General features: G+C 39.7%; 1 protein-coding gene and 2 long non-coding RNA genes across 5 annotated transcripts in view; 2 read left to right on the top strand and 1 right to left on the bottom strand.

The window, feature by feature from the left end:
* LOC124294998 overlaps nucleotides 1-27876 on the top strand; it is a 128537-nt gene that overhangs the window by 97906 nt on the left and 2755 nt on the right. The gene's annotated exons all lie outside the window — the stretch shown is intronic.
* Nucleotides 3330-5448, bottom strand: LOC124294997. The gene has a single exon (XM_046742883.1). The coding sequence runs from the start codon at nucleotides 5197-5199 to the stop codon at nucleotides 4765-4767; it is 435 nt and encodes a 144-aa protein (XP_046598839.1). The 5' UTR covers nucleotides 5200-5448; the 3' UTR covers nucleotides 3330-4764.
* Nucleotides 23778-26529, top strand: LOC124294999. Its single transcript, XR_006904903.1, has 3 exons — nucleotides 23778-23944; nucleotides 26104-26291; nucleotides 26389-26529. It is a non-coding gene; the product is annotated as an uncharacterized LOC124294999 (long non-coding RNA).

Raw genomic sequence — 27876 nt, 5'->3', positions numbered from 1 at the left:
GTTGCGGAATTACCAGCTTGAATGGAGAAAATAAGTTAAATGAATCGAAACCGAACGATTGGTACGCGTACGTGATAAACAAGTTCGATAATGTGATTTACACCAGCCGTGACCGGACAATCTTATCAACGTTTATACAGACCGCCATATCAAATGTTTCAAGTGAAAACGGTCGGTGTTCGATATTATTCACCAGCTAACTTTCCCGTTTTGTCATTACTCGGCTTCCCTGTCTAACAATTAAACAAATTTATATACCTGACCGGATTTCGACTAAACCGTTTATTCGTGTGTGAGATACAAAGGTCACCAACCCTCAGACTTCGAAGGGTAGGTAGCGAGATCCAGACGAAGGCTTGTGTGTACAACTTGGTATACAATTGTTCTCTTCGTCGTTCGTACAAGGGCTGCGTGCACGTCTTGGGTCCCACGGTACAGCTGACGGAGGGAAAAAACCGTTGAAAATTCATCCACGGTGTGGCTGCGGTAAATCGGAGCAAGGGCTCCGATTCTTGGAGACAAACAAAAATTCGACCCGAAGGAACGAACATTTTCTTTCGGCGATCTTGTGTCTGTGATACGGGGAAAGAGGAAATTAACAGAAACAATGATGCACTTGGAGTATTTTGTTTCGTACTTATAACAGTATTCGAACGAATGTTCCAAGTATTCTATGAAATTTAATGTTTTACCTCATTTTGTACAAGACACAAAGACGAGGGAAAAATTAAAGAAAAGTAAAAGATTACGCATCGTATTGACGTGTGAGTATGTGGCGAGAAAGTAAACGACGTTAATTGGTGGGTAATTGGAAGGGGGCCGATTCGTTCTCTCGCAATCGAAGAATTTAAATCGATATCTGTACTCGATTAACCGCGGCGTCACGTTAAATGTGACGACAAATGGTTTTTCCTGCGTGTATAGGTGATGGAATGAAAATAGTTTTTACCCCGGTTCGGAAACGTGACTCCTTAGATTTAATCGAATCAATCAATTCGAAACGCGATGCGTTATCCATTTTCCATTTAACTCTATTGGCGAGTGTGTGTGTGTGTGTGTGTGTGTGTGTGTGTGTGTGTGTGTGTGTGTGTGTGTGTGTGTGTGTGTGTGTGTGTGCGTGCGTGCGTGCGTGCGTGCGTGCGTGCGTGCGTGCGTGCGTGCGTGCGTGCGTGCGTGCGTGCGTGCGTGCGTGCGTGCGTGCGTGCGTGCGTGCGTGCGTGCGTGCGTGCGTGCGTGCGTGCGTGCGTGCGTGTGTGTGTGTGTGTGTGTGTGTGTGTGTATGCGTTCCAATTTCCATCTCATTCGCGACTCTTATACATCGATTACATCACTGCGGGGTAAAATCCATTCCGCGGAAACACTGATTTCATTAAATTAATTCGTGGGGTTGGATAAAGCGGAAAAATCTAGTAATCGAACTGAGAAATGCAGAGAAATAAATTGCGCTACGGAACTTGGAAACGATAATAAACGTAGTTGGTAAACTATTTTTAAGTGTGAAAACACTGCTCGATAAATCGTGATTATTTATCATATATCAATTCTGGGAATCATCTTTTAATGAGGATGTCGCGTCGGTCTGCGAATTAGTTATCAACGAATGTTATTTGACAAATATATATTTTCTTAACTTTAGCCTACATTAGAGCTGAATTGAATCCAAAACATTCGGCTGATGTCAAATAATTATTTCCGCGTCACAATTTGGGAAAATAATGATTCGTTTTCACCTTTTTCTACTTTGGATTCCCGCGACGCTGAGGCAGACAAGTCTGCATGTAAATATACCGCAGAGTCGGATGGATATGAGATATAATTTACAAAACCGTGATGTCTTTGATCAGTGATTTTTCCACTTATTTATAAAATGTAACTGGGAAAAGATGTTATCGGGGTGAACAATCTTCTACGCACTTCGCTACATTTTCGAGCGCCCATGGTATCGTGTTGGATTAAAAACAACACGTGTCTGAATCATCTTATTTTTTAGCGGTTCTTGACGATGGCAAGAATTCCGCTACAGTTGGTACGGATCCCCTCTCAGAAACGGAAAAAAATTGATCAAGAAATACTTGGCTGTTCCAATGGGAAGAAAAGAGCGTTCAAATTCTCGGCGAGTTCATCGCTCGAAGATGCTGAGTAAATCCGTCGTTCATAGATTATAGTTCTTCTCGCCTAGGCAGGAGTTGGGAACGTTTGTTAACCTGAATTTGGAAAACGCTTGGATTCTTACAATTAGTCGCTATCGCATCCAACGTTGTGGAAATGAATATAATTTACGTTGCTGCAACTCAAGTGCAGCGGGGATAAGTTTTATTTTTATCCAATTCTCGGCTTGACTTCGTTACGATAACCGTGAGTACATGGTCCGTTCTGCGGGATAGTCGTTAATAAAAGACGAACCGCGGGCTCTAATAATAAGATTAAATCAGGGAAACCGAGTAAGCTGGAGGCTTGTCCGCAAGACGTTGGGCACAACGTGATTCTCACGTAGGTGTGCATACCCAGCAACGGGCCTCTCATGCCTCTCAGACACGGGAATTCTAAGGTAGGGTCGTTCAAGGCCGTTCGAGCCTCTTCCAGAGCTGGACAATCGCAGCTTTAACGACCATCTTTGTGCCCGTTTATCGACGAGATTTTGTATAATCAATTGTTGGATTTTTTTCAGTAAAGAAATTTAGTCAAATTATAACTGCACGCTTACGACTTCGATCAGAGTGTCTACCTATCGTTGTTATTTCTCGGTCGAGGATGCTTTGAACACAGTAACGGGAGACGGGAGAGCCGATTGTGTGAAAGTCGAAGTCTGGGATAACGGTAGTAGCGAAACGTTGAAAACGAAATTAAAATCCAACTCTGATGTGCACGATGTATAAACTTGCAATTACGGAAATTAAATGTTTCTCGGAGGGATTACAAGTATTCTTAGTTATCCATCCGCGTACTCGGTTTTGTTTTTATTTCTTGCGTCTACACAGCGAATGAGGGCACACAACATGTCGTTTCTCAAGTGGTATATGATATACATATACATATATATATATGTGATGACTGATAACTGTTTGCCACACAGCTGGCGAACAGAAGTTACGCTTTTCGATGCTTTTACTTCGGTCACGTTGTGTTTTCGTTATGAAAATCTGCACTGCGGAATCGCTTTAAATTAAATCTCTCTCTTTTTTTTTTTCTTCTTCTTCTTCTTCTCCTTCTTCTTCTTCTTCTCTTCCAAGAGTAATGTTAGGAGTATATTAAATGTACAGGATAGAGGAAACTTCGGTTAGGGGAAGGTTATTCTACACATTATGCAACGAAATTGAAAGATTGAAATATTCTTTTCATTTGGTATTTATTTTTCATTACTTGGCATTGTTATATTGTATGATAATAACACGGGATGAACATGGAGACCTATACAAATCGATTTACTATACGTATAATTGATCCTTATACTATTTTCTTAAAAACTACGGCCATCATCCGTTTATCAAAAACCTATGATGTAATTCCAAACATTTACTATTTACACTGTATAAAGTCGACTGAAATCGTAAGTATAAATTTGAAAATGAATACGAGGTATAAGGATAAAAATGCACGAGAATAATGAACAGATCAATGAATGTTCTTATTAAAAGTACAATGGTCGGTAAATGTTCTGACGCGCGGTACAAATTAATTTTTAACGAATTATAAAATGTTGAATATTTGTCATCTCAACTGCTTTGTCCGCTACTGTATTGTTGAATTTAATTGAAAAAAGAACTAAAAAAAAAAAAAAAAGAAAATGTCGACGTGCAACGATATCACAGACAATCTTAGCGATAATTACATTGATGATAAAAATTAATTAACAATGTTTCTTTCTTACGATGTAACACAAGACAAAATGAAAACTACTACGTTCGTCAATGGTTTCACACGATACAAATAGTACGAATGAGGAGAGCTGTAGAGGGTATCGCAAAAATCTAGAACATCAAAGTGACTTTTTGCCTCCCCCGTTTCCACCTTATCCTCCACCTCTCCTCTTATCTTCGGCACGCTCTTTCCGCCGTCGGGCGTTGCTAAGCTAGAGCTAACGGTGCGGCTTTTCATTATTATCATCATTACTATTATTGTTATTGCGTTGCCGTTGCCGTTGCGGAAAGAAAGCGGCCGGCGCGGACATAGTCTGTTACATTTTCGAACGAAGAATAAAATACACGATCTCCGTCTCCTTTTCATCCATAATATGATCTATAAATTACATACACACGCACACACGACATACTACAGCGACGATATGCGTAAATGCAGGCTTGCCGACTGACGGGTGCACAATTCTGCTCCCTGCCGCTTGGATAGGAGGAGAGAGAGTCGCTGCTGGAGCAGATCGATGCAGTCGCACCAACCAAACATGGCCCCGCTTGGAGTTTTATCTCGCCTTCTGGCGGATGATCCGGGCTGAGGATGTCGTCTCGCGAATCTTCTCTCTCCGTTATTACTCGTCGTCGTCGCCAGTGATCGTGACCGTTCACCCTCGTGGTAGATCAATCCTTGCGCAGGACAACTCCGATCATCGGCGATCCGTGCCGTTCGGACATTCCGATGCAGACGCTGTTAGCGACGATCGTAGAAAAACACCGCGCAGAGTCGAGGACGTCGACGTCAACGTCGACGTCGATGTGGAAAATATTGGCTTGTAAATATTCGTCTATTCACGACTGTTTCAGACGAAGGGAATCGTTCGAGGTGGCTTTCGGCCCTGAACCCAGCCACTCCGACTTATATCTCCTCCTCTTCGACTATCGGCAAACTGCTCTGGTGCATCAGCGGACTGTTGCGGGCGGTGAAGGCGAGGATCCAGTAGTCCAGCTCCTTCTTACACTCGACGAGGAAGGTCAGGGCTACCGGGGAGTCGAAACCCTTTTGCCGAACGAGAAATCCCTCGTCGCCGAAACGCTCGATCGTCGTGTTACGGAGGTTCAGGACACCCAACGGACGGCAGACCTTCTTCTGGGGATAGATCACCGCGAAGTGTTCGACGCTGGTTCGGTACACCTTGACTTGGACGCCCTGCCGGTGTCCGTTCGGACCTACGAGGGTCATGTACCCGCTCATGTTCTCCGTGTTCCAGCACGAGTCGACGTTCGAATCGGCCAGGCTGGTCTTGCTGGTGAACTGCAGGAAATTGGTGTGCATCGCTACGTCGGCCGGCATTGTTATTTTCAAAATCACACTCGGACACAACACACAGAACTTCTTCGATTCTCTTCTCGTCGAGTATCTTACGTCGTTGGCTTGTTATTTTTCTTCGAAAGAATCGCGGAGACGTGCGAGTAATGCGGATCAGATATTTCTCACTCGAGTTTGTGCTCTCGTTCTCTTTCTCTCCGAAAGCTCGGTTAGATACTTGTTGCTTCGCGCTTTGCTCGCTGCTCGCAACCGTACTGGTTCGAAAACTTTCACCCGCCGGATTTATACTCCGGCTAGGCTCGCGTCTTTCGACGGTGGGGGAAATCCCGGAGTCGATGTGTCTGCCACGGAGGAGGCCAAGCGCCACCGTACAGCGAATCGTCGACGACCCTGTTACGTAGAGTACGATTTGTGGATGTGCGTACGCGGTACGTGCACACAAGCGTACTACGTATCCGCGGGCCTATTTTTCAGTTATTCGTCACGGGAATAATCCACGGATTATAGTGCGTCGATTCGTTGGAAAAACAAATTTCGTCCGATCGAAGGGGAAATTGATTTTTCATCATCGTTACCGATTGTTCGACGATTTTGTTTCTGCGCTTTTCGACTGACCTCAAGGAGGACAATATTGCAAAGCTTTTATACTCTCTCGTTATTCAAGGATAAACAATACAGTTGTAGAATCAAGGCGTACGAAATACCCTCAGAATCTACTCGGTCACTTGCTAGGTTCGGAAGGATTAGAAGCGGAGATCGGATGTCGAGATAAAAGTTGAGTCGATACGCTACGGAAGCGTCGCAATATTGATTTTTCTAAAACGAGAAAAGCCAACTAGTTGATTTGCTAACAATCAGTATTGAGAGGTTGAAATAAATGTATCGTACAACCAAAATACAAAATCGACAAGTTTTCCGTATTATATACTTTTTCCGGTGATTCCCAGTTCTAAATGTATGCTTCTGTGATGTTCGGAAAATCCGCCATCAGCACACCTCTACATGTTGACCCTCGACTAATTTATTTGAAAGCCAGCACGTAACGGCCGCGATTTAAGAGGTGCGATCGGATGCTATTCATGGAAATTGGGGTGTGCTTGGCTCGTATTCAATTTCGCGTCCCTCCTAATTACTTTTTAGAAACCAGAGGCTAGATGCTGGAGCAAAGTGTCAAAGAATTGTCGAGTTAACGTAGGTATAGGTAAGTATAGGCGTTGAAGGACACGCGACTCTTGGCATATACGCATCAGCATAATAATCTGGGCTTATTTTCCGCCGTGACCGCGTAGGCACGATTTTCGTGCTTTCCCGAATTTAAAATGCGGACACGTTTCCGGAAATAAAGTTGCGTATTGCGTCGCGTGTGTTTGCAATGAGGATATCCGAGAGTTCGCAAATGAAAAAATCTTCGATCTCAACTCTAGTCACTGACACGGGGTTCACTTCACTCCAAAACCGACTTTCACGTACAATTTTAAAGTCAGCGTGCTCGGATCAGGGTTGTTTGTGCAATTAAAATGAAGACTGATTGAAAAAACTTTTGAATTTCAGAGAGCCCGTGTATGTTTTGCGTATCGTTTTACTTTTTTTGCTTCAAGAATTTCTCGCACATCCTCCATAGTTTTTTCCTAAAACTAAGACTGGAGTCTATATCTGAATTGTCAAGTTTTGTCTCGGAATTTCGTTCGAGTCGTAACTGTGCACAAAATAATATTGCGTACAGTAATAACGTTCCAGAGTTGGCTTGGGTTCGAGTGAACCCGTGCAGGTAATTTGGAAGTTTCCATAGGTGTAAGTGACTAGGGTCAAACGAAAGGAATTTCATCGATTGTCGCAAACTTTGGAAAGCAGGCAAATTATCGCGCGGACCGTCTTCGAGTCACGTAGTCAACTCACGTGTAACGGAGTTGATACACGAAGCGATATTCATACCTCAATGAATCTCAGGAACCGTTGAATTAATTTCAGAATTAGCTGTTGTCAGTTTTATGTGCCCAACACGTACGCGATAGAAAAGGCTTCTTTTCACATTAAGGATGAATGCGTCCCACCGGCCATTAATTCATCCTTAAACGTGCCGTTCACAACTTAATTGAGACGCAATTTATACCTTATATCAATATCTCGTGTTTACCGCTGAGAAAGTCGCAATTAATCACGGTATAAATTTGATTTTAGGCTTTTGATTACAGTGAAGACGATTCGAACGACGGTAAACGATTGACAAAATTTTACAACGGTCTTTAGTTAGCCGTCATTTAGGATAATTGATAAATCTAATCTAGACCTTAAGATACGATAATAATAAGATCTGTTTCTATACGTCGAATCAAACTTTGCTTTCAGCGTAAACCTTTCCGTATGAAAAAAACTACAATACTATCGGCGGTATTCGGGAGTTATAAACAATTTAAAACACACAATGTGCAAGCCGAGAAGTGTTAAATTGGCGAACGGTGGTAATAGTACTCGGGTTTTTTTTGGCCCCGGGTGACGTGATCCGATGCCGCTGGACTTCACCTGGATCCCGCATCGGTATACCAGGAAATCAGAGATCAACTACGTGGATTTGCGCAGATGTAACTTTTTTCCTGGCAATATGATTTCTGTAGTTCTCCTGCAGATTAATCGCACAATCCCGTTATATCAGTCGAAAGCTGTTACGTCATTAGTCCCTTGACAATGTCATTTTGCAGGTGTGCCAAGTCATTCGCAGAGCAATTAACATTGCCACACAGTACTTGTAACCTTCTCAACTACGTTTTTTCTCTTCTTTTCAAACTATTATTTATCTAAGAATTCTTCATTCTGCAGTCAGGCATATGCGCACTACCGAAGAAACACGTCACGCCGTGCGTGCAAACAGAACACAAAACAAAGAACAGTGAGAACGAGAAAAAAATTAAAAAAATAAAATCGGGTGTTGAATCTGTGTAACCTGGCTTAGATATCTTGTTTTGTGGAACTGAAAAATTTCTTACAAAAACGAGAAAGAGTTTCTCTTTCTCTTCGTAGCGGCTGCTCTTAGCTAAATAAAGATGGAAAGACGGCTCAATTATTTCCGACTGATTTTTAACACGCCGAGAGCGAAAAACCGAAGATTTTTCAGCTTACGCTTCGATGTGGAAATTAAAAAAAATATTCTCACAGCCCAGCCGTTCTGAACTTTGCACTCTGTGCGATCGTGTGAAATAAATAATCCAATATATCGGCACACGTGGCGATATTTGATGTATAAGGCAGGATATTACGAAACACTCTTGGTGGATTTTGAGCTCAGTGTCATGCCTTAATATCTTAAGCCGGCAGAGAAAAATAAGGTGATCTGACAAGTGGAAAAGTTGACGTATGTATATAATATGTATGCAGAGCAAGTTGAATTTTGCGATATTTCGCACAGCGTGTAGGCGATTTTTTTTTTTTTTTTTTTTTTGTCAACAAATGATTCATTCTCTTCACAATAAAAGTTATACCGGAATTATTCTAACAGGTTTCACGTTACGCGCACGCGTACAGAGGCGAGTATCTTGATCGATTGCACGCGTGCGGAATTGTTTGTTAAGAAAGAAAAACAAATAAAGCGAGAAAAAAAAAAAAAACATCGGGCGGAAACAACGTCTGGGCTCTTTTATTAATCACATTAATTGCTCCAGTACGATATATCGTACTGGAAGTAGGAAGGTTTGTTATTGAATTGTAAAAACAATATCTTGCGTGAATTTCCACAATCCACGTCGGTGTTTCTACGCCCATTGTGTGTATTATGTGACTACAGAGAGAGGCACGCAATAAATCTATACGCCGTGTGCTCGTTTTATTCACGTTGTTTGCATGGTTTACGCTGGTTGACATAGTGCAGCATGCACTCGTACATGTGCGATGACACTGCATAGACATAATCACGAGGTAATAGGCGTTGACTTGGATATCGATGTTATACGAATTAAGTTGCCGATCGGAGTTTGATACAGACCGTGTCCGGCTGAAGAGGAAAATAACATACGTAGCCTCCCGTCTTAAGAACTAGATCGGAGCTAGATCGTCCAGTTTTCGTTCTATTGTCCGATGGTGGAATTTCCGACATCACGTACATCTGGGTATATTTGCAAGCTATCCAATTGTAAGCAGACACCTGGAGATATAATATAATGAATTACGAGAATGTACGGTGGAAATGTCAGGCAGCATCGTTATCTCAATCCGTCGGAAAAAAATCTCGGTTTCTCGCCCCGACGCTGATAATTACAAATCCGATTTGCAAGGTGCCTACACAACGGAGGTTTCCACTCGTGCTTTCATATTTTTAAGTTCAACTCGTTATATCTTACGGCTTTGGTGCTTTTTGCGCACGTATGAATATGAAGTTATACGTTGGAAAAAAATTGCAAAGGCCATGAAAAACGAGCGGTGACTAACGCAGGTCGCGCATTTTGTCGCTCTCATAAATTATAAGCGACGTGTTTTACACGGCCAATAATGAGCCAAATCGTAATTCGCAATTAATAATTTATACCTAGAGTGACTGAACAACTCGCAGAGAAAATCCGATCGTCGGAACAATTCTTTTCTCTTCCATTGTCGAGTCTTGTTCCGTTCTCCAAACCGCATTGAGAACGCGCTTTTTATTGCATTCAGATCGTCGTTGTGGAGACAGGATTTCAAATAATTGTACGCGTTTTATGCCGCGGTTGCAGCAGTTTTACTTTTACCGATGTACTGCAACATGTCGCTATCATTGAAAGCAGCTATATGCGGAGAGGAAAATAAATTTATCTCGGCTGTTTACTGGAGTAAAAATTTTCCGAGACACAAGCTGTGAGTCACTTTAAAAATTGCTTCATTCCAAATGTTTCCTCCGCACAATTCCGCAGCTGTAACGCTATCCGATTCATGTCAGTTCCCGCATAATAACATTGTTTATCGATCAATATTGATTATGTACCGAGTATCTACACGGTGAAAACCGAAGCTGATAGAATTCAAGAAGCTCTAGCAAGAAATTCAACTTTTAATACGAATATTAAAAATACCGATGAGAATATTGGATAGTCTAAATTTTTTCCAATATACCGACTATCGTTCCAGATGAATGTAAAAAGATTAGGTACGCATTTATTCATGTTCGTGAAAACTGGAAACATTTTGCGATCGATTAAGTTGCCGATTACGGATGGTGACTTCTGTTAACCTTCTGTTTACAGTTTCTTGATGTAGATTGCAACAACAATCAAGTCTGCCATTGTAGACGCGATATGAATTTTCCCGTGAAATTATCCGCTAAGTTAAGGGAGCTTTCCAGTGTGAAATTTTCAAAAAATCGATTTTTTTTTTTTTGCTTTATCGAATAGTATACACTCTTCCGAACATTCCCTGAAATTTTCATGCCGAAATTCAGATTTTTTCGGTTACTGTACAGCATTTCTTGAAAAAAGGCAACGGAGCGCTACAGCTACCGCGTCGGCCGTTTGCCCGTGCGATCGTTATTTCTATTGTCTCGTTCCTACCTGCACGTAAGTACATGAACTTGGCTCGCCAATTGTCGAAAATGTGAATTCGGACTATTGCATAATTTGGCGTTAATTAGCCGTAAATTGGTCGCGCGACTTATTTTTTTGTCGCACTCAATTTTCAAAAAAAAAGCGGTTGGAGTGCTAAATTCTTGAAAATCAATCAATCACTGTGTGTGGCAACTAGACCCAAAGTACGTATTCTGCGGCAAGCAGATAGTAGAAATCGCTACGCAGTGTGCTGTGTGCACCTTCAATGAAGGTTATGACCCAATTTTAAAAATTTTGGAGACGACGGGATGCACGATAGGGCCGAGCGCCGCAGATTTCGCCGCTAAGTACAAGAATGCGCGCATCACCCAAGCAAACCGCCGGGCGTCCCTGGATAGCAAAGAGGCGAGGACAGCTCGTCGGACTGAACAATCCATTGAGCACGATCTTTTCGAAGAAGCAGAAGGGATATTGCATGGACCTGGCATCGCTGATTGACCGTAAGTAAACGATTTACCTAAAATTTCCTCACTTGAAACTTTGAACGCAGTTTTCTCGAAACAGCATTTTTCAAAACGGTGTCCAACTTGGAGGGCAGAGTTTTAAAGCTATCGAATTGAATTTTTTACACAATATTCTTAACGTCATTGTTTATCGTGCTATGGAAGCTTTTTTTTTTTTTTTGACATCTTCCTATTTTTTTGTAAAAAAAACTGCCAAAAAAAATGCTAAAATCGATACTTTTTTTTCAAACCGGCGCCATTTTTGCAAAAAAAAAAAAAAAGAAAAAAGCTTCCATAGCACGAAAGCCAATTATATACCGATCAATAATCTTTTTGTGTTTTTTTTTTCAGATCAAAATTGTGACCCCCAACGTGGACACCACATCCAAGTGCATTTTCTGCAACAATTGTTTCATCATTTTTATAGATATTAATTAATAAATAAATCGATCTTTAAAAAATTGTTTTGTATTCTTCAATACCCAATTAATATACAAAAAAAAAACCAGACCGATTAGACTATTTTTTCTTTAAAAAAAAAAATCGCGAAAAACAGCGATTTTTGGGGCTGTCACACTGGAAAGCTCCCTTAAGTGATCAACGAGCGTTTAGACCAAAATATTCTTGGGCATGGTAAAAGGTGTATCGATAATGATTTTGGAATGTGAGAGGGCGTATTTAGGGCACTATGAAATTATCCAGGCGAGTAAAAGTACGTAAATTAATATTCGAAACAATAACAGTAAATAGGTATGGCAGAAAATGCAATTATAGCAATGTTATTCGTCATGAAGATCAATCGATCTGTATTTCTGATCAATTTCTCAACTCGTGCTCAAATACGATGCATATCGTAACTTCAACAAGGTATATGGCAAATTTTCCAAACCGATATAATGCAACAATTAAACTTTATCAATACTGCGATCGCTTCGCAGGCTAAATATAGTCCGCCTGCTATTCGATGGGTATCTGAAAGACGGAGAATGTAACGTCGAAAGGATGATGTTTAATCACGTGAAATATAAGTCATGTATAGCTACACAATTATCGCTCCGGAACAAAAAGCGCATGACTACTATTATAATTTTTGTGGAATAACAAGAAATTCACGTCCATCGAACTTTGTCGAGTAGAAGAAAATTTTGTTGAGAATTTGAAGTAGTTGACCATGGATATTTCGTCATTCGTTTAATTTTCGTATACGTTTGTCAGCAAATATGAGAAATAACACGAACAAAAGTTGAATATTTCGAAAACTGACGTTCTTCATAAACCGGTAATAATAACATTTTCCTATTCAAAAGTTTCTATTAGAAAAATATCTTTTTAGAAATCCGAACCCAGCTATTGAAATTATACAGATTATTAAAAGACATGCTACGCAGTGAATATTTGAATATTTCTAAAAATTGACCTATGATCTATCCAATTTTCAACTTATTCTCACCCCTCTCTTAATGAAATTTATATTTTGAATTTCATTCGTCGAGTGCAAAGGTACGTACATCATGCACTTGTTTGCACCGGCACTGACAATGAGCTCCGGATTTGACAATACCAATAAATATGTGTTCGACCATCGAACTCCAGTTGTTTCTATGCCGAAATACGACGAGGAACGTATAACACGCAAGCTACGCAAAGTTGTAACCTTCGAACGATATTTTGATAACGACCAAAGGAAAGCTCTGTCTTTTCTCCCCGCAATATAATTATAACGATTTATCGGAATCCATGCATAGGGTTGTACAAATATACAGCGTCTGTTCAAAGTTTCAACCAAATTTCAACACTTGTTCCTGCATTTTGTTTGAGTAATCACCTTCCAGGATCATCTATGGCAAAGTGAATGCATTATCGGAAAGTGCCAATTGATAAGACGTGTAATATTCGCATTACGTGCAATAACGTGCATTCCGCGGAATATTCGTATTGTTAAAAAAACGACGTGGCTTCAGGAGGTTTTCTTTCACTTTCAAATCTAGACTTCCATTCTCCTCCGATTCTTTGAATTCGTAAAAAATATCCGTTCCATGTCGCGTTTCTCGCATTTTGATGAAAATTGTTTTTAACACGTCGTCTTTGTCTTTCGTAAAGTTGAATTTAAAAATTGGCCGTATCGATCATCGGTCAAACACAGATTTTGTCAAGTCCTACGAGTGTTTTCTGCGCGAATGGTAATTTCTTCGAATTTCGACCGTCGTAAAATTCAACTCGTTATTCTGTCATCCGGGACTTTCTAGAATGTAACAATTCCGAAGCTCCATATTTTTCACGTCTAATTCAGCGTGATGAAACCGAGATGTAAACTCCCGAAACGGCGAAGCTGTCAACACGCGACGTTTGCTGTCCAGCTCTAATCCTCCCTAACAAATGTACGAGCTGGCAGAAACATCTTCATCGTGCGTGAATTCCGAGAATATTTCTCGTCTCTATTCAAACTGCGACTAGTTTCTACCAAAGTGATTCTCAGCAGCCGCTGCTTACGTATTTGCCAGTTCATGGTATCAGACTAATCTTTACCACTTTGCCGTTCGTGATGTTCGTCACGAATATCCGTGATTCGCGTTCGACCGACCCAGTTAACGGCCACGTACTCACCCTCTGAAAATAACTTGGCCCACGATTTCCGTGTGTAAGTATCTTTGCACGTATGCACAACATCTGTCGCGTCTGTGCGAACATTTGACACTTGTCAGCGAGGACTGAACGCCGCTGCCTTGAAGTTTACTTGCAATTAATTCCGTTTTGTACGACCGATAAGGTCTTGATTACACGTTCGTCGGAATGCCGATCGAAAAGGGCCGCGTGAATGTTCGCAGAGTAGCGATTTTACTTTTCGTTACTTTCTTTTCGATCAACGACGTTGGTTCGCTGGATATAGATATTGTTTGTTAGTTTTATTACCAAATACCCAGTCGTACATTCGGTACGTTTATCAAATTATTGTATTCGTAAGTATCGAAGACATCATTAGAAGTAGAAAATTAGAAAATACTAGAATTGTAAACTAACGCTTGGATACTGTATACTGTATATACTGTAATTACTTCAAAATTGTTCGAAGTGTACAGTAGATTCGTTTGATTTCACTTTACGATGACTCATTTTATTAGGAGGACTATTGAGTATTCTCTGTAAAGTGACTGACACAGATTTTTTTCAATGTCGATCGTAATTAATATCGATGCTAAAATTAAATATTTCGCGATGCCAATATGATTAAAATAGTGTTGCTGTTAATTTGTTGGCAAATAGTCTTTTGAGTAAAATGAGCCGTCGTGTGGTGAAATTGAACAAATTTGCTAAACTTTTAACAACTTTGAAGCGGTCTGAAACGAAGTATCAATATCTAAGCCTTCGTTTAGAATTCCGAAATTTAATATTATCGTATTCATAACACGATCTTCGTAGCTCAGGCGTTAAATAATTCAATAAATAATCGGTGTACGAATATTTCGTGATAAAATTAACAAAGGAAATAGATTTTTGACGAAGCAACCTTCTTGAAATAAACTGCAAAGGAGAATAACCCCAGCTTCAAATATTTCAATCAGCAAACGCAGCTGGTATACGGTGTGAAAATCTTTGCTGACTTTAATCTTAGTGCCAGAGATGCTTAAGGAATAATCGTCTCGAAAGTTTTGATGATCATGAAATTGTGATTGAAAGAGCAACCTCGCCCTCGTAGACGTTGTTCACCGTAACACCGAACGTCATAGCCCATAACGGTTTTACGGGGTGATTACGCCGCTGTCAGCTGCAGATTGATAATACTTTACGACGTCCTTTCAAGGTTCGATAACACCCACGTTACACCTAGAGATTCACCTTGAATCTTCGTCGACGTTCCAGAGGGTGGCTCTCCCCGCTGCGTGACGTAATCGTGACGTTATTTCACCCCTTCAGATGAATACGCGTCAATCTGACGTATGTTGTGCCGGGTAAGGATCAATCGATCCATTGCTTTGGGTTCTTCTCGAGTCATTTACGCGGCCGTATGGACCAGGAAAAATATTACAATTTTGTCACGAATTGGGAGGGAATTAAATTTTATAATTACGGATCATCGCGAATTATAGAGAGAATCATTGATTGTCCGAAAAATTATGAAATTGATTTATATTTCAGTGTCGAAATCCCGGTCGATTAATCCGATCGAAAATTATTTTGAGGTCTTGAGCATTACCGAGGGGTTCGGTGAAATTGCAAATAAACGCGAGGAACGGTGGGTGCAGCCCGGTAAAAGAAATTAGCTTCGCTCAGTTTGCTAATTATTCTAATTTCCTGGCGCCGGCTGTTTGCTCACTGTCACTAGATAAATGGATGAGCTTGCTCTGAAAATAGACCGTGCAAGCTGAGGGTGGAACAATAACAAGCACATAAGCAGAAACTAAAAACGTACCGGATTAAAATAGAAAATCAATGAGCTAGATTTTCACCCTTGTACCTTATTCGAATTCTCTGGCGTTATCACGTTTGCATTTCACTATCCTATTACCCAGCTGTATGCGTTATACGTACAGAAATAAGCGTCAGATTTCGTGATCGCATAATTGAAAGGCTGGATGATTAAATATTTGATTGTCCGTTGAGGGGGTGGTTTAAACGACCGCGACGGTCTATTTTTAATCAATTTAGGCTCTAGTTTCCAATGGCACTTAGAATTCGATTATTCAGCGAGATAATTCAGCACGCCGTGTTTCAAGATTCTTTGTTAAAAAAAAAACATGAAAAGTTTGTTAGTTGCTGTTGATTCAAGAGAATTGTCTGTACTTTTTTACGCTAAAAGGAAAAGAAAAAAAAAAATTCTAGTAATATTGATAAAGTGTTAAAAAAATGTTCTTAAACGCGAGGTGTAACTTACGGACTTTTCGATCTCCTGTGCTTGTCATCGTATTTCCCGTTATCACGCTATTTTGGCAATCAGCCAGTCAGTCAGTTTTTCTATCCGAGCATGCAACATCTTCTCGGCAACAATAATTTTCGAACAAATTCTATCTTGGGGTTTGAGAATATAAAAATGAAAATTTTCAATTCGAAACTACAAGATACTTGCTGATCACTGATTTTGTTTTTTGGTACGGACGATGAGTATTGTATGAAGGTATATTATTGCGGTTAGTTTCGGTTATTGACCGTTGGCAATTGACGACGATCGCACAAATTTACTCTTCTTCAGCAAAATGATGCCCGTGGCTGCTGTTGCAAAATTCCAAGTTGAAATGTTAGTCTGACTCGAAATGTTATACACATACTGTAATTTTTTCTAAGGACGGCTCTATCGTACGGTCATCGTGGAAATTTGCGTAAGAAATTTGGCAGAGACAGTTTGTTATTAGTAAAAACAAATCGCCCCAATGTTGACAAACATCGAAGATTTTTTGGAATAATTTTCCTCTTTTCATATACGACGAGAGCTTGTTTTCGCAGGAGTTGAAGAACCCAACGATTGGAATTAAATTAATTTTTTTGGTACAAAGTGCGGGAAACTGAAAAGATATAACAAATGTTTTATCCGGATAACTGAGTTGGATTCATACCGCCTTTGTCTGATCATTTGTTACAAAGTTGATGCGAAAAGCGGTTGATGCGGACAACATATTGTTCCGGACTTAGGCCCTTGTCTTGGTTGGACACCGATCGTTCTACAGCATACATTACAAATGGCACGAGTTGTTGTTGTTGATCGGTCGGATATCACAGCGACACGTGCGAAGGGGCAGAAGGTGTGTGATATAGGTAGATGTTATTGTTAGCAATTTATAAGTGGCTCACTTCGGGTCGTCGGAGAGACACGGATGTCACGAGATGATTTTGATGGATGTGTTTATTGTTATCTATTTTCCACGGTACGGAATAGACCGCCTCAAAAACAAGTCTATTTTACGTCGAAAGGAAACATTTGGCGAACATGAACCGGAGTAAACTCGAGACGAGACTGCTTCGTACAAACAGTGGGAGCAAAGAAGCATTTCTGGATAATGGAGGAAGTACGGTAATGTTCGTTAATGTCTTTTCTGACTTCCGGTTTATTTGTTTCTGGACCGAAACAAAGTGCCAGAGCTCGATTCTATACGAATTATGTGAAAACAAGTCAGCCGAACGCCCAAGGTATCAATGAACATTACTGTACATAGACCTTTTTCTATAAACTTACTTGCAAACTGAACCCGGATAACGAACGCTTAATTGGATTCGTATAATTATAACTGAAGCTGACTGACCCAGAATCTTGCAGAAGACCATTGCCGAACTACCGCCAAACCGAAGACCTTCAAGGCTCAAAGAAGCCCTTCGTACCGGCATCGCTGTTCCGGTATCCATCGAAATTTCTTTCCCAGACGAAACCCTTGCATGTCTTAATTTTCTCTCGGTAATATCCTCTTTTTTAGGAACAGCTGATCGATGTACGCTAATTGTCTTATGCCGAAAAAAGACTTCGGGTACAAAGTGAATCGAAAATGTGAAGTTATATATTATACATCAATTCCAGTATCGTTGCATCAACGCCAGCAATGAAAGCTTTTTGGGATTTTGCTATGTATAACTTAGCGAAGCGTGTATTTTTTTCAATTATCTCTACCTTCGAGAAACAGAAAATCAAATTAGGCCTATTGAAAGTAATTTATTCGAACAAATTAGACATGATTGAGGAAACCTTATTTGAAAAGAGTAAAATGTCATTTAATCCAATAAACGAAACGGATTCGTTTCGGCGCATTTTTTTTCCTTGTTGTGAATTTTCGTTTTATTCTAAGCCTCTGATATAATCTGCATCAAAATTCCGTAGTAAAAACATGAATAAACTTTTTTTTTTTTAATTCTGAAATCTTGGAAAAAGTGAATCATATTTTCTATTCTGTTCGTTACGTCACTGTTGAGTATAGGAGCAATTTGCAAAAACGATAACTCAATTTAACAAAGGATGAAAAAAAATCCCAGTAAAGAATCTGAATAATAAAAATTTTTCCTAACAAGTTCTCAGCAGGGAATTCACTCACCCCGATTGAAATTCACCAGAAAATTACAGATCTCTGCCAGACATTGATTTACAACTTGAAAACTTGAAAAGGCGTCTCGAACGTTTTGACGCTGCATTCTTAATGTTTGGTAAATGTCAGGAACAGTAAGTTGTTATTTTCGTAAATCAATCATCGTATATTGACGGAAATAATATTATGTCAAATATAAAAAGGGGGGGATTGCAATACACCATTATTATTTTTCGATAAAATAATTTTCTCAAACGGTCAACAGGTTCGAATTCTCCGAGCGTATAATAACGATGATCGCGTTACATTGTGCCTCCTTATCGCGTTCGAAGAGAAATCACTCATGCGCGATATTTTTCACAAGAGACGGCGACGCATTATCCCGATTCGAGCATTTCGTAAAGTTCGATGTCAATACGGCCACGATTTGCATCCAATTTGCGTAGCTTACATTTGTAGGTCAATCACATTTTCAAGCGCATACAAACGTCCGTCTGTAAAGCGCAAATTCGACTAAACGTTGGCTTGTTCTCTTGGGAAGTTCCCAAGGTGTAATATTCACCTACGATCGATCAATTTATTCGTAAAATCTGTTTCGGTGCTCGATATCTTCAGGGAGTTCGTGGCGTGGAAAATTTTGGCTGAAATCCAAGAGGCCGGTTCGCCTGTCTTGTACGATAATTATTTGGCAAAGTTACAAACTGCAGGGCGCAGAGACCGCCGGCAGTTTACCTACTAGGAAACGTACCGCGCGCGATTTATTAGCTCGGAAATTTACTCAGCGTCGCGTTTAAACCGTGGAATTAAGCTTAATTAAACGTTTCAGCGCCGTTCTTAATTCCGCATTTGCAGTTCTGCTTCTGAGCCATATTTCCGGCATCGCGAACTCGGTCGGCTTATCTTTTCACTTTTTTTTCAAAGGTAATCGATGTTTCGTCAGAATCCCGACGTATCTGGCTTTATTCCGCAATTCTACCTTTTCGCCTTTATACGTCGCTCATATACATTATAGTAGGTGGAAAAAACATTCCCATCGAAAAGTTGTGAGATAATCGAACGGCTTCTAGTGGTCGCCTGACGTCACACGATGTGCTGCGACTTTAAGTGGCTCACATAGTAAATTCACGTGACTTGCCACACTTTTATGCTCTTTGTTTCAAACGATTTCACATGACTCCGCGCGATGCTGTTTATACGTATATACTTGTTCTCAATTCGGATGTTACTTCTAGGAAATTGAAAGACGCTTCGCCGAAAGAATTCAGCGTTAATTTTTGGTTCTAACATTTCGGTAGATTATTAATTAAAAGTTAAGATTACCGAGTGAGTAGGCGTTTACTATTGATATCGTACTTCGAGTAGATCATGTTCAACTGAAAATTTGTTAGAACGTGACTAATGATCTCCAAATATCTGAGAGTGAATAATATTTAGGGTCAAACTGGGACAACAAGAGTACATGACAAAGTTACGTACGTTTATAATAAAACTACATTGTTAACGGAAAATAACAAGATATTTATTTTCCACCATAAGTTGAGAATCATATTATTGTCAATATAACCAACGACCTGCGGAGACTTTAGACTTTTGAGTATCTGAGTTATCAACATCTATTGCGTTTAAAAATTACTTCACCGATTTCGTGTACCGAAATTTTGAAGAATTACCGATCCAGTCAAGTTTCGATGAGAATTACTCGTGGTTCGATTCTGCACGTCGTCATTACGATAAGAAGGATTTCCGCATCAAACCAGCGTCGCGATTAATGATTGATTTCTCTCAAGTTACTTTTTCTGCGGTTTATACGGAGATAACAATTTAGCATTACTTTGCATGCTCGATAAAGAAAGAAACGAAGGCTCCTCTTCGCGGCTGAAAGACTTGACTCGGACAAGTCATGTAACACTCAATTGATTCATGGTGATTATCGGCCGAATGTTCGCAGACAAAGCGTGCTGCTCAACATCCGCAGCCATAAAAATTATACCGATGAAACTCTGTTTACGTAATTCTTGTAATGGTGAAATCGATTATACAGAACTAAGGACGGTAACGATCTTCGGTAAAGATCAAGTCGAACGTCTCAATTACCAGCTCTTCCCTATTACGATTGCTAGTATTTCAACGATCATTTTCACACCGTGACTAATAATAAAATTTAACGATTCTCGAAGCGCACGATCGAGCATGGAGCTCGAAATTTAGAAAATAGTCACTGCAGCTGTTGGCGCGCATAAACTTTCAAATTACGTTAGCTTATGCGATGGTTATACTTACATCGTTCGATCGTAAAACTGGCAGCGTTTATCATTACGAACAGCCCTGCAAGCTCGAGACGTATCTGTAATATATACGCAGAATCGCCTATTTTAGTACGAAATTATTGAGTTCGATATTCAACCGTCTCTGCTAGAGTCTTCGGGATTAAACTTCAGAGTATCGAGGAGGCACCGACCGAAGATACGATAACACTCGGTGCGTCTCTAGAAACTTAAAGGTGAAGTTATCAGGGGGACAGAGCACAAAGTTGCATCCAAAAGACATTCGATACGAAGAACGTTCATTTTTACTTGAGAATTTCTTAATCGATAGTTAGAATTGCTCTTCCACCTTGGAAAAACCGCTTATGATTTTTTTGACGCTTGGACGATGTCCCACAGATCGTTAATCATGATCCAAGTTTTACGTATCATAACAATTATTTCTCGGATCGTGACCTGGCGGATCATCAGCTTCCATAACGCGGTCAACAAACACGACTATCGATGTTAATTGCGAGTCTGCCCTTAAGCCGGACGGAACTGGTTCTCAATTGCGATTAATTTCTTCCACTCGGAGATACAGCATTTTTTACGCAGTATCTCGTTTTTGTTCAGTTGAGGCATGAAAGTTCTGATATTATGGAAAATTCCTCGCATGTGATAGTTGCGTGGAAATTCGAGTGCGTATCGTGGAATAGTACGAATGTCATGTTCTTGGCACGCATTGTTTGACGTTCCGATAACATATTGTTAGAAACAGGTATATTCTAGGATTCTACGTGCCAAAGACGTAAACCAGAACTGGACATATTTATCCTAATTGAAACTTTCCTCCCACCTACTCAAAATATTTTAAGACGTTTCACACGTTGATTCGATCACTTGACGCTAACAATAAGTGGCGTGGCAGAATTCTCTGGATACTCGTGAGCGCGAGCTAATCGCCTTGATCAACGTGTCAAAATGCTTTTGCTCTCCATAAAAATAAAGAACCACAATATCCGTCATATAGATATATTGTAAACTATTGCTAGCATATTGCGCATTTTATATTCGGCAATAATAACCGAGATTATTTCAATTCATTAATTGAATCAATTGAAGTTTGCAACAAAAACATACCGACAGTTACAGAGACGTAAAAACAACTTTTCCCACAGAACGCTGTGATTACGAGCTATGGAATGTAGCCTATTTTTTACTGTTCAAATAAACACGGTGGTGTTTCGAGCTTTATTTATTAGCCTAAGTTAATAGAACGAACGCTGCGGTACACATTGACTCGTAATATCAGTGTAACGATTACAGATTAGTTTGATGGAGTATAAGTTTGAACTTTTTCAAAAGCCCCCGTATATATATTTTTGGCAACGTTATAAATAATGTTGTTTTTTACTTTTGATTCACGTAGAACTCGCATCTCTGCTCATTGTTTAACGATTTTCTCGTAATATCTTTCTTATTGACCCACATAAAATATGGATTAACTGTTAATCTGCACACCATTTAAAATCAGTTCTGCAAATTTTTTTAAATGTTATTATGGTATTTATTAACCTAAAAAATTTACGAGATATCTTTCTAAATGTTTATTGTTAGTGTGAGCAACAAAAGCACGTCTATAAAGATACTTATGCATGAAAACACGATCTAAGGTGACTATTTTGTAACTGCAGCGATAACGTTATGGTAAAACAATTATCATAGATTCAATTGAATATTTTTTATTTCCAGAACTCATAAAATAGCAACGTAGAATATGAGGCGTAGTTTGTGCAAAAGTTTTTTTTTCATCTCTGTTTTCTTTCGATAAGGGGGATTTCGGTGACATTCGTTTAAAAATAATTTTTTCATTTTTGTAAAATGATTAAAAAAGATGCTATCAAAAATCTTTCCTACGCGGCTTGGATTACGGTTGTATATAGACCAAAAAGTAGAGGTAGTACTATAATGTAAACCATGTATTAAAAATTTTTGATTGCGTCTTTTTCAGTAATTTGGAAAATGAAAACTCATATTTATCAACATTTCACCGAAATCCCCCCTCAAAATGGTCAACTAGTTACCACGTAAATTACTAGTACTTGTTTAAAACAATAAATTGATAATTGTTGCTCCAGTAAAACAAATTTCTGTGCAAGGCAATACGCATTCAATTTTGATTTAAAAATGTTGTTACCCAAATCGGGAAGCAACTTCAGATAAGTATCCTGTTTATCTGCAGCTGTGATTACACATATTAAAACATAACTTCCTAAACTAATCCGAATAAGAAAATAATACATCGCGTAGAGAAGCAAATTTGCACTGCTTCTTCTTTGGCTTCCTTGGGTAACTGCATCTTCCGGTAAGTTTAGCGGCTTCTGCTTTCATTGGATTCACACTGCCCATTCGATTGTTCACGTGGCAATAAAGACCGCTGTATAACCGTATGATGCTATGCTATTTTCCTGTTGCATTATAGACATTTTTGTCTGATCACCCGCGAAACAGAATCTTGCGGTGATTCGCATGTTATCTGCGAAGCTTGATTCTGTAACGGATATCACGGAGCAAAGAGTTTTTGTCAATCGCAAAAAAACTGGACAGGTGCGATTGGGCCTCGGGCCCTGAGGGTTCCGTATGTGATATAACTAGAAATTAACTATTTTCCAACTTTTTCCTTTACTTGTACTGTGAGACCTTGCTCCTCTATAAATTTCATTATTTTAGGCCAACAGGAAATACCGTATAGGTTTCGATGAGTGAGTTCGGGTGTATCAAAATATGTGACATAAATGACCGTTGATTGCATTAGCTTAGAAGCTTGAATTTTTTACATCTCAAGGGACCTTAAACCTTAGTATTTGATATTAATGTTAACTCGATACCTCTATCCGTTCCTGAGAAAAAGAGTCTTGACAGATAGACGGACAACAAAGCGATCCTGCGAGGGTTCCTTTTTTTCCTTTTGAGGTACGGAACCTTGAAAAGGAAGAATGAAACATTCATTAATTTGCTTAAGGCAAGTTTTCTGTGACGCCAACGTAAGCACCTGACGTATTATTATACATTGCATCAAATATATTCCAACGAGTTGATTATGAAATTGAATCATATGTTTTTATTCGTCATCCGCAGCTATTCAAGTTGTTTAAATGTACCACCAATAGACCGAAGTCAAAATGTTCGTCCGTTCATTGGTTGACTTGAAAAATTCAATGATACGCCTGTCGTGGCGCGTCACGACAACCCGGCACACATGGATTTAGCGCTTGCGCGAAACCAAGCGCAGAATTGGTTGAAGTGATTGCCAGCGTCATTCGCGCAAGGCAAGCGCTCGGGAGCCAACGCGGTCGAACGTCGTGTCAAATAAGTAGTATTATTCGGAGTGTATCGTTGATTTGGTGAGTGTATTTTTGCGAAAGTAAGTATGTGACGGGTAATTGATGTGTAAAACACAGCCGATTAATGTATCCAAGGAATATTATTTATCACACCGCAAAAAAGTCCTGCAAATCTTGAAGGTATGTTTGCAACATCTAAGTTCTTTCCAAATGGCTTTGTTTTGATCGACTGTTGAACAGTTTTGAATAGTCCAACAAATTTTCTTGTCTCGAAGATCTTTGATCATATTGATTGTATGTTTTTAATCGCGATGATTGTGAGTTTCAAAATTCATGAGATCAATCGTCGTACATGAATGACAAGTGTATCTAATGGATGAGGTATAGAGTAGTGATGCCGTTTATAGTTATTGCTTCATCCTTGGCCAGCCATGTGAGGCTTTTCAATTATTTCTATTACTTGAAATCTATTCAGTGATTCATCTAATCACAAGAAGAGCTTCTGCAGTAAATATCGGTGTAGCTTTTGACTGATCGATTGTTTGGAAATTCAACTTTACAGCGCTTAAAGCCGACCTAGTACTTTTGTGTCATTCGTGGCCAAGCTTTTTTCACACGCAATGGATATGGCCATAAATGGTACGATTGATGGCCATATACAGTACTAAGGCGGTAAAAAATAGTGCGTCTGGTGTCTGTCCGATACATCTACCCTACAGTATCCACTAGGGACGTTGTCGAACTCTCCACTTACGTCCGAAATTTCGCTGATTTGAACGAAACGAAATCTATCATCAAGTATAGTTACATAACGCTTAAACAACACAGGTACAAAGAAATTGTTGGCTCCACTACACAAAAAAAGTTTTCAAGTAATCGATGAGATAAATTTCTGATGTAGAATCACGCTATAGTAAATTAGAAACTTCTTAAATTTTTAACACTGATATTTTGAAGGACTAACGAAATTACGAATACGGTGCCGTACTTGTAGAAATACTAATTGAACAGCAAGTCTGATATATGCGTTGAATCGCTTATCAATTGAAAACGACTGGCAAACATATAATGACGTTGTATTTTAATCGTCATTTTTATAACTCGAATTCCTTATGATAAATTGTCGATTCTGGTGATGAAAAAATTGACTGTATTGAATTGAATGTATACGGTATTTCATTAGAGACGTCAAAGCTGCGTTAAATCGATGTTACATAGAATGTCTGCCGAATCCCTAGAATCGAGTATTGATGACGAAGAAAACCGTTTGGAGCGTATAAGTTTACAAGCATCGTTATCAAGAATTGAATTTCAAACCAAAAGTGAAATCATATCACCGGAAGACATCGCCGCTGTCGCTTTCTCCCGGTCAGTTATTCCTTCACATTTTGACATATCAAATTTCAATGATTTCAATGTTGAATTCCCTGATTAGATAAATTAACAGTCGTAACTAACGAGTTTCAAGTTAAACTCAAAATTAGACATCAACGTATGTCAATTATGTGAAACAAAAAGATGTAAATTTCCTTGCCAAATCTAACCTTTGATTGCAAAGCGAAGCCAGACGTGACATTTGTCTTAATGATATTAAAGATGTGTATTATATATTTCAAGCATCTTCAACGAAGATTTTCACTTTTCTCAGAACTTGTCTACAATCCACGAGATTTCCGTACAGAAAAAAGCGTAAGCATTATATCGAATCCTTCTAACGATAAGTTGAAGTAAATTTAAACAAGTCTTTACCCGCAGTGTTTTTAAAAATCACCTAGGCTTTTTAGCGATGACGCAGAGTCTACGACTGGTCGAATTTATCCGAAAACACCAATCTTCGCGACACGATCACCTAACGGTCAACAGGTATCACGTACAGTTAGTAGCGAATGATTGAACTTCGCACGTTCAGTTTAAAATTAAACATACGAAGCTGTCAGTTCTGAATATTCTCACCGGATTATTATAAAATCATCTCAATAGCCGTATAATCGCGATCTGAAATCTAATATCTTCAATAGCAGCAAAACCTTCAAAATCCCATATCTACCGGTCACGGGCTCCAAAGATTCAGGCACAAGTCTCCTTCGAATCGATCACATAATTTCCATTCGTTATCAAAAGACGCCGTTTTAAGCTGGGGGAAATCTGATTCAGTTAGAAAGACAAAATCCACGGCTCTACCCGCAAGTACGTTATTAATCGTTCATACGTCGATGAAACAAATGCCACTATCACCGTCATTCGCCTAATCCAAGATAACCCTGGAAATAATACCCTATCCTGGAGCTCTGAGTTGTACAATATCATTTTATTCGATAGCCGTTTCGCCCTGTTATTAGTAATAAACAAGCCCTGGCCAAGAAGTACGACCGCATCCACGCCGGAATTGAAAGTCGATCAAGGTGTGATTATCCAGCCGTTACCCTCGGATTCGAGGCGAGAAAATAACCGGAGACTGTATCCAATTCGCACCACGTGCTATTACAACTTTCGACTGTTCTACGTTATTCTAAGTTGCTTCACCCTGGTATGTATAAATGATTTTTCACAAAATCAAACACGTTCAGGCGCATAAGATTCGATCAGTTGAACTCACTGTACGCGATAACAATATTTCTTTGAAGGTAATGGGATTTGTCTACTTTGGAGCTGCGGTTGCACTCTGCGTTCACCGGGAATTGGTTCTAGTCGTCATGGATTATCCGCTGCACATTTCTTCCGTTGTCTGTCTATTTGGATTGGCATTTCTTCTCTTGACCCTTGCCGCCTGCGGGTTATGCTTAGTACGCACTGGTACCAAGAAATCGGCAGCTGTTAGTGATCCATTCCATTCGAACTCGCGATTCTGCGATAAGTAATCGTGTAATAAATTCGTGCATCACATCCGCAGCATGCGGGGTTCACCCTAGTGATGGGTGTTGTGTTAGTCGTCCTCGCGTTTCTTCAAAGTGCGGCTCAACTGGCGGTCGAAGTTGACGCCGAGTTCCGAATGCTTGCAAAAACCCAGTCAAGAATTGGCGACCCAACTATTTGGGACTATCTTCATTTAACTGTGCGTAATTCTTCGTGCGGTTAAAAATTTATCCTAACAATTTCACCACCCTTCGAATTAATTTCTTTCAACGTCTGATCCTTCGTTCACCTCAGTTCAAGTGCTGCGGAGTGAAGGGATATCTAGACTGGTGTCACAAGTTGTATACAAATCAAAAAATTTATACCTCAGCCGCAGATTTCCTCGGCTCGTTTGCGTGCAGTTTACCCGAATCGTGCTGTTCGAGACACGGAATGGAATATCACGTTCAAGGGAATGTTGGGTACGCGTCACTTGATTGCAATAAATGTACATAATCTGTAGCAGTATAGGGGTTAACCATTTGGCGATGGAGGGAATAATTGCAAAATTTATGGGTTTCGCTCCCTTTATGAGTTTCATAGATTTCAACAGACTTCGAATCAGTGCGTTTGCCTTCACGCAAATTCCTATCCGTTGTACCTACCTTTGAGAATGATTAACCCCTCGGTAGTCATCGGATGACAGCTAACTCCACTGATTCTCATTTAATATTTACAGTTTAACGTCTTGCGTCATGGCACCCACTCCTTCTAACACTTATAGCAACGGATGTCTTACCCCGGTACTGGTAGTGGTATCGTACTTTGGAAAAATGTATCGCGTTGTGAGTTTCCTCACGGCATTCATATTGGTATATCAGTCTTCTCTTCTGGATTAAAAATTATTTAGTTATTGTTTTCTTTTTTTCCCTTCATTCTAAGCCATTAAACCTAATTTTTTAGCTCCTAACGGCTACAACCTCCGTGGCTTTTTTCGCTTATACGTGAAGAATGACCGTTGACTTGACAATTCAGGAACCAATTGCGGTGTATGATCGGATGCTGAGACGGTCGTATTCTTTCAAAAACATTCGCAAAACTCTATGCTGATTTTGATTTCAGAAGTAGTTGAGGACACTCGATTCAAGTTTGAACAAACGAACATCTGAAAAAGAAATTCGCTCACTCGCGACATAAGATTAGAATTAGAATGACACTTGCGATCCAAGCAATGCCATTACAGTAAGACGTTTTCAGCATGTATTATTCGGTCAATTTAT

The sequence above is a fragment of the Neodiprion lecontei genome, chromosome 6 (genome assembly GCF_021901455.1).
Source record: "Neodiprion lecontei isolate iyNeoLeco1 chromosome 6, iyNeoLeco1.1, whole genome shotgun sequence".
Taxonomy (NCBI): domain Eukaryota; kingdom Metazoa; phylum Arthropoda; class Insecta; order Hymenoptera; family Diprionidae; genus Neodiprion; species Neodiprion lecontei.
The sequence above is the reverse complement of the archived record's forward strand: the minus strand, read 5'-3'. Positions and strand labels throughout refer to the sequence as shown.